The sequence below is a fragment of the Mustela nivalis genome (assembly GCF_964662115.1).
Source record: "Mustela nivalis genome assembly, chromosome: 1".
Taxonomy (NCBI): Eukaryota; Metazoa; Chordata; class Mammalia; order Carnivora; family Mustelidae; genus Mustela; species Mustela nivalis.
Window position 1 is genome coordinate 128,710,888 of NC_139020.1, and position 13,181 is coordinate 128,724,068.

The 13,181-nt window shown below is 40.7% G+C and overlaps 1 protein-coding gene across 9 annotated transcripts in view; it reads right to left on the reverse strand.

The window, feature by feature from the left end:
• Positions 1-13,181, reverse strand: part of NEK11 (NIMA related kinase 11) — a 248,879-nt gene that overhangs the window by 53,957 nt on the left and 181,741 nt on the right. For all 9 annotated transcript variants that reach the window (XM_082684325.1, XM_082684317.1, XM_082684318.1 and 6 more), the window contains one exon: positions 9,613-9,673. In XM_082684325.1, coding sequence (XP_082540451.1) covers positions 9,613-9,673 — 61 coding nt within the window. The remainder of the gene's footprint in view (positions 1-9,612; positions 9,674-13,181) is intronic.

A 13,181-nucleotide genomic window follows, 5' to 3' on the forward strand; every position in this document is an offset into this window, starting at 1 on the left:
AATACTTAAGGTAAACGTATCAGTTCTTCCCTCTTCTTTGGGGAGAAAAGAATTACTAAGTCATCCATGCTCACTGCAGACAAATTAGAAAACACGGAAAGGAAAAGCTGCTTAAGAGAACCATTGCTAACACTGTGGTGTTTCCAAATGCGTGTGTACACTCACACACACGTGTGTGTGTCAACTACAGCTTCGTACACGTCGTTATTTTATAACACCTTGTGTGCCAATGAATGTGTAATGACACCATCATTTCTAATCAACTGTAAAAAACTTCTTTGTTCTAGAAGCTATACTAGTCTCCATTTCTAGGCTTTTATTTTGATTCCAATTTTTCACTCTTGTGACCAATACTGCCATGAAGACCTTCATATATTTATCTTTACACCCACCTCTATCTCTTCAAGATAAATTTCTAGACAAGAACTTACTGGGTCAAAAAATAATTTGTTCTTTCAGGTTAATGTGATCTAAATGTTGAAAGAACATCTTTTTCTGGGTTGTAAATACCATTCGCTTCAGTGGGGTCATCATAGATTAAAATTGAATGTGAGTCACCTTTATTAAAAACTGGATTCAGTGTATCAGAATTTGTCAAAAGTCAGAATTTTCTTTCTAAAGCCATCACTGGAAGTGAGAGCACTCTCTTCCCTGACTTCCTAGCTCAGTGGATCTCAAAGTAGAGTCCCTGGACCAGCAGCAACAGCATCACGTGGGAACTAGTTAAAAATGCAGATTCTCAAGACCTCCCTCAAACCCACCGAAGTGGCATCTCCAGGGGTGGGACCCAGGGAGCTGGGGAGTCTGATGTTGCCCACTTATCCTCATTGATGCTCATTACCTCCTGCCTGCAGTTCTGGTCACTTGGTCTAGAGATGTTCATATCCCAAATTACCTGGAAATTCCCTGAAAATATGAACCATGACTCAGATTCCTTTCGTGCCCTACCCTGGTTCTGTGCCAGGAAGTGCTCACTCTAATTGACTTGTAGTTAAATGCAGCCTTACTCACATTTCCAACCTTTCACATAAATAACCTGAGGGTAGTTCTAAATGAACTAGAAAAGACACACTCTGCCCTAGCAGACAGATGGACAAACTCCCTGTCTGCCAGTGACACGGCTTTAGTAACCCACCAAACGTGACCTCAGAAAGCAAAGGGTCTGGTACAGAATTACTGCCAGAAAGAACCACTCAACATTGTCCCTTTTGGGACAAGTCATCTCTAAAGTTCAAATGGCCAAGTTAATTTGCTCATTTGGGGGGGCCCAGGAGCAGCCACCTCACGTGGGAAGGCACAGCAATGGCCATCTGCGCTGCATGCAGCCAGACATAGCCAAGAGCATTCAGGAGCTGCTTCTGGGGCTGAGATGGACAACAGAGGGTCTGGGTCCTCCCACCTCCTGTCAGCTGAATGCTGTGGAACTGGGGTCTCAGCTGAGCACTCAGGAGCAAGTGTCTTGGTTTTTTTTGCAGGCAGGTGTGCACTCTGTCGAGTTGGTCCCCCCAGGTGGCAGGGCCATGGTACCCCCCATTCGGGACAAGGTTGCACCTTTTACTACTAGTGCAACCCTGACAATTGCTGTCCCAAGCAAATGGCTCCCTCTACAGTCAGCAACACAGAAGATAAATTGAAGATGATTCCATTGAATCATCTACTCTGAGAAGTTTCCACAGAACACCTAAGGGCCATCTCTCCCTCCACATCTCTTAGAACCAGAAAGTTCATTACTACAGTAGATATTTATTATTATGTTTGGCCTCACATTCCTCTTCCTTTGTTAGAAAAATCTACTTTGTGAGATGGAGTCTGGTCCCACTGAAGAAGATAACACCCCCGCTACCCCCTTTCCCAGCCTCCCTTACTGTAGGTCCATTGCATCGACAAATGACCAGCCTCTGCCAGTGAGACATATCCTCCCCAGACTGTATCCGAAGCTGGTAATGAGAAGGGCAGAGGTCACACGGAGTCCATCCAAGTGAGGCCCGGGCGGGAGTAGCGGCCATGGCCAGGTTCCCAAGGTGGCAATGGTAGTCAGTCTAGCAACAGCACCCAATGTACAGCATTAGTGGCCTTGAGGGCTCCCAAGCCGCCCTGGGAAGTGACCCACGTGGAGGGAACTGAGGCTCTCCCCCAACTTGCTGCTGTACAAGTGAGTCATTCAGCCTTCAGATGACTGTGGACCTGATGTCTGACTAGAACCTCATGGGACCTTGAGTCACAACCACCAGTTGATCCACTTTTAAAATTCATGACCCACAGAAACCATGGAAAACAGTAAATGATTATCATTGCTTTCAGCCAATAAGCATTGGAGTACTTTTTTTATAAAGCTATAGATACGCAATATAGGCACCGACTTCTATGGAGGATCAGAAGAAGAAACGAATATATGAAGACTGTTAATGCATTTACCTTAAAACCAGTTCTAAAATCACTGGATTGCTGCACAGTTGTTTAGAAATGTTGTGCTATTAACTTCTTAGAGCTTATCAGTAGGGGAAAAAAAAAGCTGTCCTTTGGAAATGGATAAATGATCTTAAAATCCATGTGGGAAAATAAATGTCAGAGGATAAGAATCTTTTGAGAAAATAAGAAAATTGGAAGATAATTGTCCTATTAGACATTAACACATCCCACAAAGGCAGTGTAATTAGAACACTCTGGTACTGACAGAAGATTAAGAAGTGAGATCAGTAGACCAAAATAGAATCAGAAACGGACAATATCCAGGAGTTATGATATGGCAAAAGGAGAATTTAAAATTAGCTGGAAAAGAATAACTCACCTGGCATAAAAACTATGAAAATAAGACAATAAGGATCATAGAAGAAAATTCAGGAGTTCGTATATAGGAGTCTCTTTAAAAGATATAAACAGGAAAGCTAGAGTCTATAAAAATGAGATAGAAAAGGGAGCACTGATATCTTTATAATTATTGAACCTTAAATCAAGTGCAAGTAACAGTGAATATTTCCCTCTACACAAAAGGGTACTGGGTATTAAAGACCCTAGTAAACACCTTTTACAAAGAAAAGGAGACCTTATTTGTTTAAGAAAAATAATAAAAATTAGCTACACAGACAGTTCATGTCTTATTAACAAGTGAGATGACTCAGGCAAATAACACTGAATGGAGTCACTCGCCACTCAACCACTCAGACAGGAGAAAGGCCTGTCCGCTGTTGCCTGTTCTTGTCTCTGGGTTCCTTCTTACCCTGTCCCTTCTACCCACAGGACCTTCAGCTCCTCATGGGCAAATCTATCCTATGGCAGGAATGATCTCAGTACCTTCTCCATGAAGCTTCCTTGATGATTTGTATTCCCAACTAAAAGCAATCTCCCCATTTTCTGGATCCTTACTCTTTTGTTGTATAGTTATTTAGTCCCATGTCTTAATACTCCTCTGAAATCACAAGTCTTTAATGGCAAGATGCAGGCCTAAGATATCATTATGGCCTAATACCATTCCTCTACAAAGTACACTGTTGGTAGAGGTCATTGAGAAGATCTGACTGCCAGTTGATCAGGGAGCTGGACCCCAGCAATCAGAAACCCCTCATCTTTCCCCAGTCATTAGAATGTACACTCCACTTGCCTTTCCTGCCCCCCAGAGCCTGCTCTAAGGACACGGCCTTGAGGTAATGATATGCTTTTGAGATCTTTTGGTTGGTTGGTGTATTTGACTAAAACCAGTTAAAGCCTCTACATCGGCAAGTGGTTACAGAGATCTAATCATCTTGCAGCCACCCAGACAAGCCTCATATGTAAGTTCTCTTGCTTATTAAAGCTGTCACCTACCAGTCCAGAGCAGCCTGCCTCTTTCTTTGGCCTTTCTTTACCTGCCTAGGTAGAGGGGCCGGTTTCAGATCATATCAAGGAAGCTCCCAAGGAACTTACAAACCAACCTATAGTAACTTGGTGATATCCTAATGTATGAGTGATAAAAGAAGGCATGATTGCTGAGTTTCTTTCTTAAATTAGGCAAACTCAATCACTGGCACTTCTCTTCTAGATAGTAGTGATATACAGAATATTTTTTGCTAGGAGTATACTACTAAGAGTTAATAATACTACAGTTTTAGGGATTTCTCAATATTACAAAGCCCTTTCTCTGCCCCTATTCCATCACCACACATCTGCTAAATGACTATTCTGGCATGGTAGCAGACACATAGTGAGGTCTCTATAAATTGCCACTAATTCTGAATCTGTTACATCCTTTCAAGTTTTAAAGAACTTACAGAAACTATTAAATTGTCCTAATACATCAGCAGAAGGTATAATGGCAAACAGATCTTGTCCACTGGGTATCTGCATCAATATGATCCCAGTGGTTTGTGGTCCAAAACATCCCTCCTCTCCTCAAATATAGTGGTTTCAGTATGTCAGTAAGGAAAGATAAAATGCTATGTTGATACCTAATTAGTATGAGAAATTCATTACTCTCAAGGTGAAAAGCCTAATAGTGCAAGGTTAAATGACTATCAGTAACCCTTACAGTTAACAGCTTAAAGTTTGAAGAGCTTAAGCAAAGGAAGATTCTAAAGGATTCAGAAGCCTTGATGCCTTCTCTGGTCTAGAGCAGTCACATTGTTTAGTGGAGAGAGAGAGAACATGAGAAAAGGGAGGGTCAGAGGGAGAAGAAGACTTGCTGCCAAGCAGGGAGCCTGATGCTGGGCTTGGTCCCAGGACTCCAGGATCATGACCTGAGCCGAAGGCAGTTGCTTAACCAGCTGAGCCACCCAGACACCTGAGGAGTAACAATTTTCAAAAAACCAAACTGATCAGACAACTCAACACACTAAGGGGATCTTAATGGGCAGAGAGGTTCTAAAGCATCTGTAATATTCTAATTGCTTCGATGACAACATCCAGTTTGGATCTACAAAATGAGCCTTCTTGTAAGTATAGTTTATCAAGGACTTATATCATTCTGCTGATGACTCCTCTCTCTAGGGGTACAGCCAATTTCATAAACATTTAAAAATGTTAAATTTCATATGTTGCCTTGATTCATAATCTGGTTACTAAGGAAATATGGAGACAGAATTTTCCTTTCTAAGTTCAAAGAAAAGGAAGTGAGAGGTCATTTCTGTCCTTACTGAATAGTGATGGGCCTGAACAGTTACTATAGTAACACCATCTATTGTCTGTGTAATGAGAGCCCGTAACCAGTTTCCCATCTCAAGTAACTCCTTTCAAAGCTACCGCCTTATCATTTGTTAAAGGTAATCTTTTCTGACCATGCTTAAAAACCAGTGGTATTCTAATTCACAGAATAAAATTTAGGCTCCTTAACCTAGCATACATAGCCAGGTTGGCTAACCCCTTCCTTGCACCTTATTCTGGTAATATCAAACTTACTGATTGTTCCATGAATATACCCAACTGTTTCCTACCCCTGAAATTTCGTGCTACTTGATTCTTTCTGAAGAATACTTCCCCTCCCCACAACCCCTTGGCAACTGTATTCATCTTCCTATTCATTCATCAAATGATTATTGAAAAAAATATTGTATGCTACGCTTATATTGGACTCTGAGAATACTACAGTGAATAAGATCTTGTACTGCCCTGGGGTGCCTGGGTGGCTCAGGAGGCTAAGAGGCTGGCTCTTGATTTTGGCTCAGGTCATGACCTCAGGGTTCTTCGATCAAGCCCCAAGCTAGCCTCCACGCTCAGTGAGGAGACTACTTGAGATTCTCTCTCTCCCTCGCCCTCTGCCCCTCCTCCCATTTGTACTCTCTCTCGCACTCACTCACTCTAAAACAAATAAGTAAATCTTTTTTCTTATACTGTGCTTTTTATTCCCTATACTGTGCTTTTTATTCCCATGACTTATTTTTTTAATTAATTTATTTTTCAGCATAACAGTATTCATTGCTTTTGTACTGCACCCAATGCCCCATGCAATCTGTGCCCTCTCTAATACCCACCACCTGGTACAAATAAGTAAATCTTAAAAAAGAAAAAATATTTTGTACTTCCCTCACTGACACAAGAAATTACAAACCTCACCCTCGGAAAAGTCCTCCCCAGGCTGTATTCCCACAGTGGACCTCTGTCTTCCACCTTCCTTGTTTACAGTATGTCTTGTTCTCATCATGGTGCCCTATAGTTATCAGCTTCCCTGACTACACTGGGAGCTCATTAAGACAGGATGTCATTTTCTTCATCCCTCTGTAATATCTGGCTTATTATACAGGGGAAAGGGAGAAAGGCAGGATACATATTTAAACCATGGAAATTTAATGTTTTAGTGTATTTGCCCCTGGTGAAATGGCCTGCATTCTTGGCCATCTCCTCCAGGCCCTGATTTCTAGCCTTTCCTGCTCTCTCTTTAATTTCTTCTCTCCCTCCCTCTCTTAATTCCACCTGGGATCACTCAACATCCTGTTCATGACTGGCCTTTTGTCTTATATGCCATGGGGAATTTCACGGGGGGTGGGGGGAGCGGAGATTTAGGGCTTTGGAAGTGATGTGTCTCCGTTTGGGACAACAGGTCCTCTGTGTGTGAGAGAAGCACCTAGTGGTGCTCTCTGGTATGATGACAAAGTTGTGCCCTGGTTTGGCCAGGATCTTACCTGGTGTCTGAGACCATGTTCCAAATAGGTCTCAACATCTACAACCTCATCTAGTGCCTTGAGCCCACTGGACCTCCCTAAATATTGATGCAGATGCTGAGGATAAGGCAAAAATCAACAGTGCTTCCAGGGATGCCCAGTAACTCCTGTATACAGTGCCAAATAGCCCAGCACACAGATAGCACCACATAAGGAGGAGAAAAATGTAGAAAGGAACTATCTTCAGTTCAGCTCATAGGCAAATCATAATTTTAAGAAATGAAATTTTTATTTTATATTTCAGCGATATTTTGTTTGGACTATAAATTGGGGTGGGTGCACAGTAAGAATTTCAGGGCTTAAGGACTTTAAAGCTATTGTTCTCAAAATGTGATCTGGGCCTGGAACATCAGCACTGCTTGGGAACTTGTTAGAAATACAAATTGTTGGCCACATACCAGACCTGCATTTTTACAAACCCTGTAAGTGATTCTGATGCATGTTCAAGTGGGAGAGCCACTGATCTAAAGATTTTAAAATGGCCTTGATATATAGAGGAAACTAATATACTGAATTTGGAATTCAAAAGGGTCCCTTCAAATTAAGGATCTCTTGAAGTTATACAAATGCTAACTCATTCATTCTCTCTACTCCTTATTGATATAGGCAGGGAAAATATCACTGCCCCACTTTTAAATAGACATAAAACTAAATCCGGGGTTGGGTTGGGGTCAAACCACTGCACACAATGTTTTCAGGGCTGCGAAGCTCAAATTTGCCTGGTCCAAATAATCAGAAAGGACATTTGCACCTGAAGTTTTTTCTCTCTTGTTGAGGTTTGGGAGAAGCTCTTGAAAATATTTGTGGAAGACACTTAACATCTTAACCTGCTCCATAGGCAACTGGACATTTCCAAAATGCATAGGCTGATGCTGTGAGTAAGCCTCACTCAATTCACAGAGGTTTCATTTCTTATATCTGGCATTTTTCATTTACATTGTCCCCCAGATCCTGTTAACGTTCTGATATATATTAACGCCACAGTGATTATTGTATTGTGAATCTCTCCCAAAATGTAGTTAGAGTAAAACAGGTCCTAGCTCCCTAAGCAGTCTCATCTCTATAACACTGCGTAAGGAGATTTCTTCATGACTTCTGGTAATCTAGAAGCTCGGACTTCTGAAAGTAATAATATTCTCATCTGTGATGAGGGTCCCACTAGGAGTGCCTCCCCAGACAGGTATTTCAAAAGCATGCTCCCCATCATCTCAAAGTCTGCTAGCCCACCCCTTAGTGGCTCTCCTTTCCTGCACCCATCTTAGGCATGTAACTTTCACCTTGTCTGTCTTTGAAATTGCTCACCACACATCCATCTGCTTCCTGGCTTCTCAAATGAGCTACCAGCTCTCACCTGCTCCCACCTCTCTTGCTCCCTTTGTCCTGTAAGTTTATGCTAGCTTTGTTCACTTTCTGTCACTTGAAGGGAGCTCCAGGCAGAGAAAAAATGCATTTTTTATTCCATGTTTCTATTGCTCATTTTTATAAAAGCATACAGTCTAGAAGGGAATTTAGATATCATCTCTCCAATCCAGTGTTAATTTCTTTTTTTGCAGTGGAATCTATCTTTTTCAAGACACAACCTTATGTATAAGTCTAATTTATAAAACAGATACAAGTGAAACTATTTTGGTTGAAGCTGGTAAAGGAGCAGGGTGTGCATCTCATTTCTCTTAAAAATATTTTAAAATATCTGTTAAGGGCCTCCTCTGCACCAGACACTGCGTCAGACTCTGGAGAAACACAGATGAGCAGTGTAGACATAGGTTCTGTTCTCTAGCTGCTCAGAGACTTATCTGCTCTTGGAGGTCCCCAAGGAGCCCAGTCTGAAACTTACTGATCTAATCCAAGGTCCGGAGAAGAAAAGTGACTTGGCCAAAGGAAAGCCTTCCTGGTCTTCAAATCCATACTTGGATTTGAAGTTAAATGTACCCAGTAAGTGTTACTGATGTGCAGTGGAACAGATTGTAGAGCAATGATCAGGAGAAAAAACCCAGGAGCTGTTTATGACTGAGGCTTTGCAGAGATGTGGAATAAGCTACACAAAGGGTATAAACTGTGCCTAAATCTCCTAATAAAATATTGGTGAATGTTTGCACACCTGAACACTTCATCTTTATTTCTGCCATTCCCTGTGAGGAGATTGTTTTGGCCATGCAATAAAAAAACTTAAAAAACCCAAAACAAAACTTAAAGAAAAAAAAAAAAATCCCAGCCTGTTTCACCCAGGACCTGTAGGTATATCCTCTGTCCTTCTACCCATGGCAGGTGTGACAATTCATCATCTATTGCTAGAAGTTTCCACAGTTGGGCTTTTCCGATTATAGAAAAAGAAGGAGAAACTAAGAAATAGGGTTTTATCCTTGAAGCACAGTCATCCAATTTATTGAAACTGACAATGCTAAAGAAATTTCAGCTTTGTTTTTCAGACCAAATCGCTTCTAGTAACTGAATGACCTTCCAAGTGATGGTCCTTGTAGCTTGACTGAATGCAATCTCTTTCTACAGGAAGACTGAGTTTTATTATGCACTGCCAGATCACAGCTTGATCACAATGGACCACTGAATTCCAACTTTTTCATCCTTGGAGACTGCTGGTCACTTACAGTAATAAACTTTGAGTTGTCTGGGCCTGGGCCAGACTTCCACCTTCTCTTGGCCTCAGTTTCCTCCTATATAAAATGAATAGGTTGGACTAAAATATTTGTAAAATTCCTTCCAAGTGAGGTGCCTGGGTGGCTCAGTTGGTTAAGCACCTCCTTTGGCTCAGGGTCATGATCCCAGGGTCCTGGGATTGAGTCCCGCATAGGGCTCCCTGCTCAGTATAGAGCCTGCTTCTCCCTTTCCCTCTACTGCTCCCCCTGCTCCATCAAATAAATGAATAAAATCTGAAAAAAAAAAAAAAAGATTCCTTCCAAGTGTTCTACTCCTCAGATATTCCATTGGAATCAGCAGGTAGCATTATATTTTGGAATCTGAAGCAACTTACCTAGAGAGGTGCAACCCAGGACATTTTCCAGACACCTGACCAGTGCTTCAATATCACTGTCCTGTCAAAACAAGAGGGATTTACTTCTGTGTATGATAGAAGAATATTTATTGACATAGAAAAATGTTTTGCCACATTTAGGCAAAACAAAACAAAAGATGGTGACAAAATTATTTGACAGTATGAGCCCATTAAAAATTTTTTTGCAATTGATGTATAATTAACATACAGTGTTATTATTAGTCTCAGGTATACTATATAATGATTCAACGTTTCCATACATTACTCAGTGCTCATTAAGGTAAGTGTAATCTTAATTCCCTCACCTGTTTCACCCATCCTCCCACCCATCCCCCCTCTGGCAACCACCAGTGCTCTGTATTTAATAGCAGCTATTTGTCTCTTTTTGTTTGTTCATTTGTCTGTTTCTTAAATTCCACATATGAGTAAAATCATGTGGTATTTGTCTTTTGCTGACTTTATCTTTTTCTCAACATAATATCCTCTAAGGCCATCCATGTTGGTGCAAATGGCAAGATTTCATTCTTTTTGATGCCTGAGTAATATTCTATTATATATAAATTATATATATATATCACATCTTCTTTATCCATTCATCTATGGATGGACATTTGGGCTGCTTCCATATCTTGGCTATTGTAAGCAATGCTGCAATAAACATAAGGGTGCATCTATCTTTCCAACTTTTTTGTTGTCTTTGGGTAAATACCCAGTAGTGGAATTACTGAATCTTATGGTAATTCTATTTTTAATTTTTTGAGGCACCTCCATACTGTTTTCCACCGTGGTTGTACCCATTTACAATCCCACCACCAGCGCATGAGGATTCCTTTTTCCTCCATACCCTCATCAGTATTCGCTATTTCTTGTGTTCTTATTTTAGCTGTTCTGACAGGTATAAAGTAATATCTCATTGTGGTTTTGATTTGCATTTCTCTCATGATTAATGATTTTGAGCATCTTTTCATGTGGGCCGTTGTATGTCTCTTTTGGAAAACAGTCTATTCAGGACCTCTGCCCATTTTTAAATTGAATTGTTGGGGTTTTTTTGTGTCGAGTTGTATAATTTCTTATATATTTTGGATATTAAACCCTTCTCGGGTATATCATTTGCAAAGATCATATCCCATTGAGTAGATTGCCTTTTTGTTTTGTTGATGGTTTCTTTCACTGTGCTAAAGTTTTTTATCTTGGTGTAGTATGATCCAATTTTTTAAAAGAAAAATATCTATACCTATATTTATACGTATACATATATATATTTCAATCTCTCCATCTCTATCAATCTGTAGATCTATTCCTCTATCTCTCCGATGGGAAGAACCCACACTGAAAATGTTAACAGTGGTTTTGACTATAAGGTAAGATTATAGATGATCTTTATTTTCTCCTTTGTGTACTTGCGTCTTTTCTAAATTTTTTATAATAAATAAATATTACTTACTTAATTTACAAAATAGTAAATGCTACTTGGAATGGGGAAAAGGGTTTTAGTTCATCTATAAGCTATTCAATACATCAAAAATCAAGTGAAGGGCGCCTGGGTGGCTCAGTGGGTTAAGCCTCTGCCTTTGGCTCAGGTCATGATCTCAGGGTCCTGGGATCGAGGCCCGCATTGGGCTCTCTGCTCAGCAGGGAGTCTGCTTCCCTCTCTCTCTCTCTCTCTCTGCCTGCCTCTCTGTCTACTTGTGATCTCTCTCTGTCAAATAAATAGATAAAATCTTTTTAAAAAAATCAAGTGAATATTTTTTTCCTAGGGAATGTCTCTACCAATTCTTCTTTGGAAATGTATGGTCTTCAAAGGGTCATAAACCCAAGAATTGCACCTCTTACTTACCTTAGCTCTCAATAAGAGTCAGATACCCTCATGAGAGCTAAGGGAGGGTACCAAAACTGTATTTGGCAACAAATACTGTCTTTACTACAAAATAAATGCCTGTCCTCTATCCAGGAGACTGGAAATATACACAATAGCATCATAATGATCTGGGAAAATGGAACAATTTAATTATTTTCAGGTTACATTGAGGGAAATCAATAATTTGTGGCTCACCTGCTCCATTTCAAAACAAGCAACACATTTTATTTGAAGTATTTGTGAACTTTAGAAAAATGCACTGTGGTATAAGAGTACTCTAAAACATTGCATAAATGTGTTGTTTCAAAATATAACATCTAGTGGGGTTTGAGCAGCTTTGTATGCATGTGATGAAACCCAGAAGAGGCAAAGATGAAGAAGGTATGTTTGGCCAACGTTGGTCAATGAGGCTAAAGCACTAACTGAAGACCCTGGTGTCCAGCCCAGTAATAGGGAGGCAGGATGATTCAGAAGAGGAAAAAACAGATCCCTTCCTTCTTCTGCACTCTTGTGGACTCCAAACTTAACAGGGACAGCCTTGACTCAAAGAGAAACCCAGCAGAGACATCCTCTGTTGAAGGTAAAGCAAAGCACACACTGGCATTCACAGGTGGTGTGAACCTCTTGTTCCTCCACTAAATGTGCTGGTCTGGTTCAAGTGGCTTGACTTCCCAGGTCTAAGGTTCTGCATCTATGAAACTAGCAGTTGAATCAGATGATTCTTAAGGGGTTTTTCAGCTCTAAAACCTGATTCTTCCACAAAGAGTTAGATGGACAGTAAGTGTGTGGATTGTTTTCCAATATGGCTACAATAATCCTTCCTATTCCTTTGTTCCTATGTCATTCCTCACATCAAAAGTTAGATTCTCTTTCCCCATGCCTTAACCTGGCCTTGTGACTTGCTCTGGGCCTCAGAATGTGGCAGAAGTAATGTTCTGTGACTTTTACTACTAGGCCTTAAGAGGTCATGTAGCTTCCATTTTTATTATCTTGGAAGCCAAAAACCATGTAAAGAAGTTCAAGCTCTCCTACTGGAGAGATACTATGGTGAGATGCCCTGCAGCATGAGAAGCCATGTGGAAGGAGACAGAGGCCCCCAGTCACAGTCAGCATCAATTGTCAGACATATACATGAGGCCATCTTGGACCCCTAAGCCGAGCTCCCAGCTAAATGCAGCCCCATGAGTGACATGGAACAGAACTATCTAGTGAGTCCAGGCAATCTACCTAGAGAATCATGAGAGACAATAAATCACTGTTTAAAACCATTAAGTTTTGAAGCATTTTGTTACACAGTAAGATAACTAATAACTGAAACACTAAATAAACTGAGATCGCTTACCAAGTATTTCACATTTTTATGTCCCCAGCACCCAGCATGGCCCCAGGAGCATGAGGAATGCTAAACGCTCACCTGTGCAGATCTCTTCCAGTCTCAATGATTTCCAAGGAAGTAAAACAGAAGAATGGCATTGACTGTTTAGATCACAGTCTAACCCTAGTTGGACAGCAGGGTTCTTCCCACTCAAAGTACATCCTTACTGAGAAAGTGGAGGAAAAAGCTTACTACTTCTTCTTAACTCTGTAGCCTCAGTCAAGTTGGTTAACCTCTCCAATTGTCATTTTCCTCATTGCAAAAGGAGAATAATGTCTTCTCTCACACACCGGGCTCTTACAAAAAACAAATGAA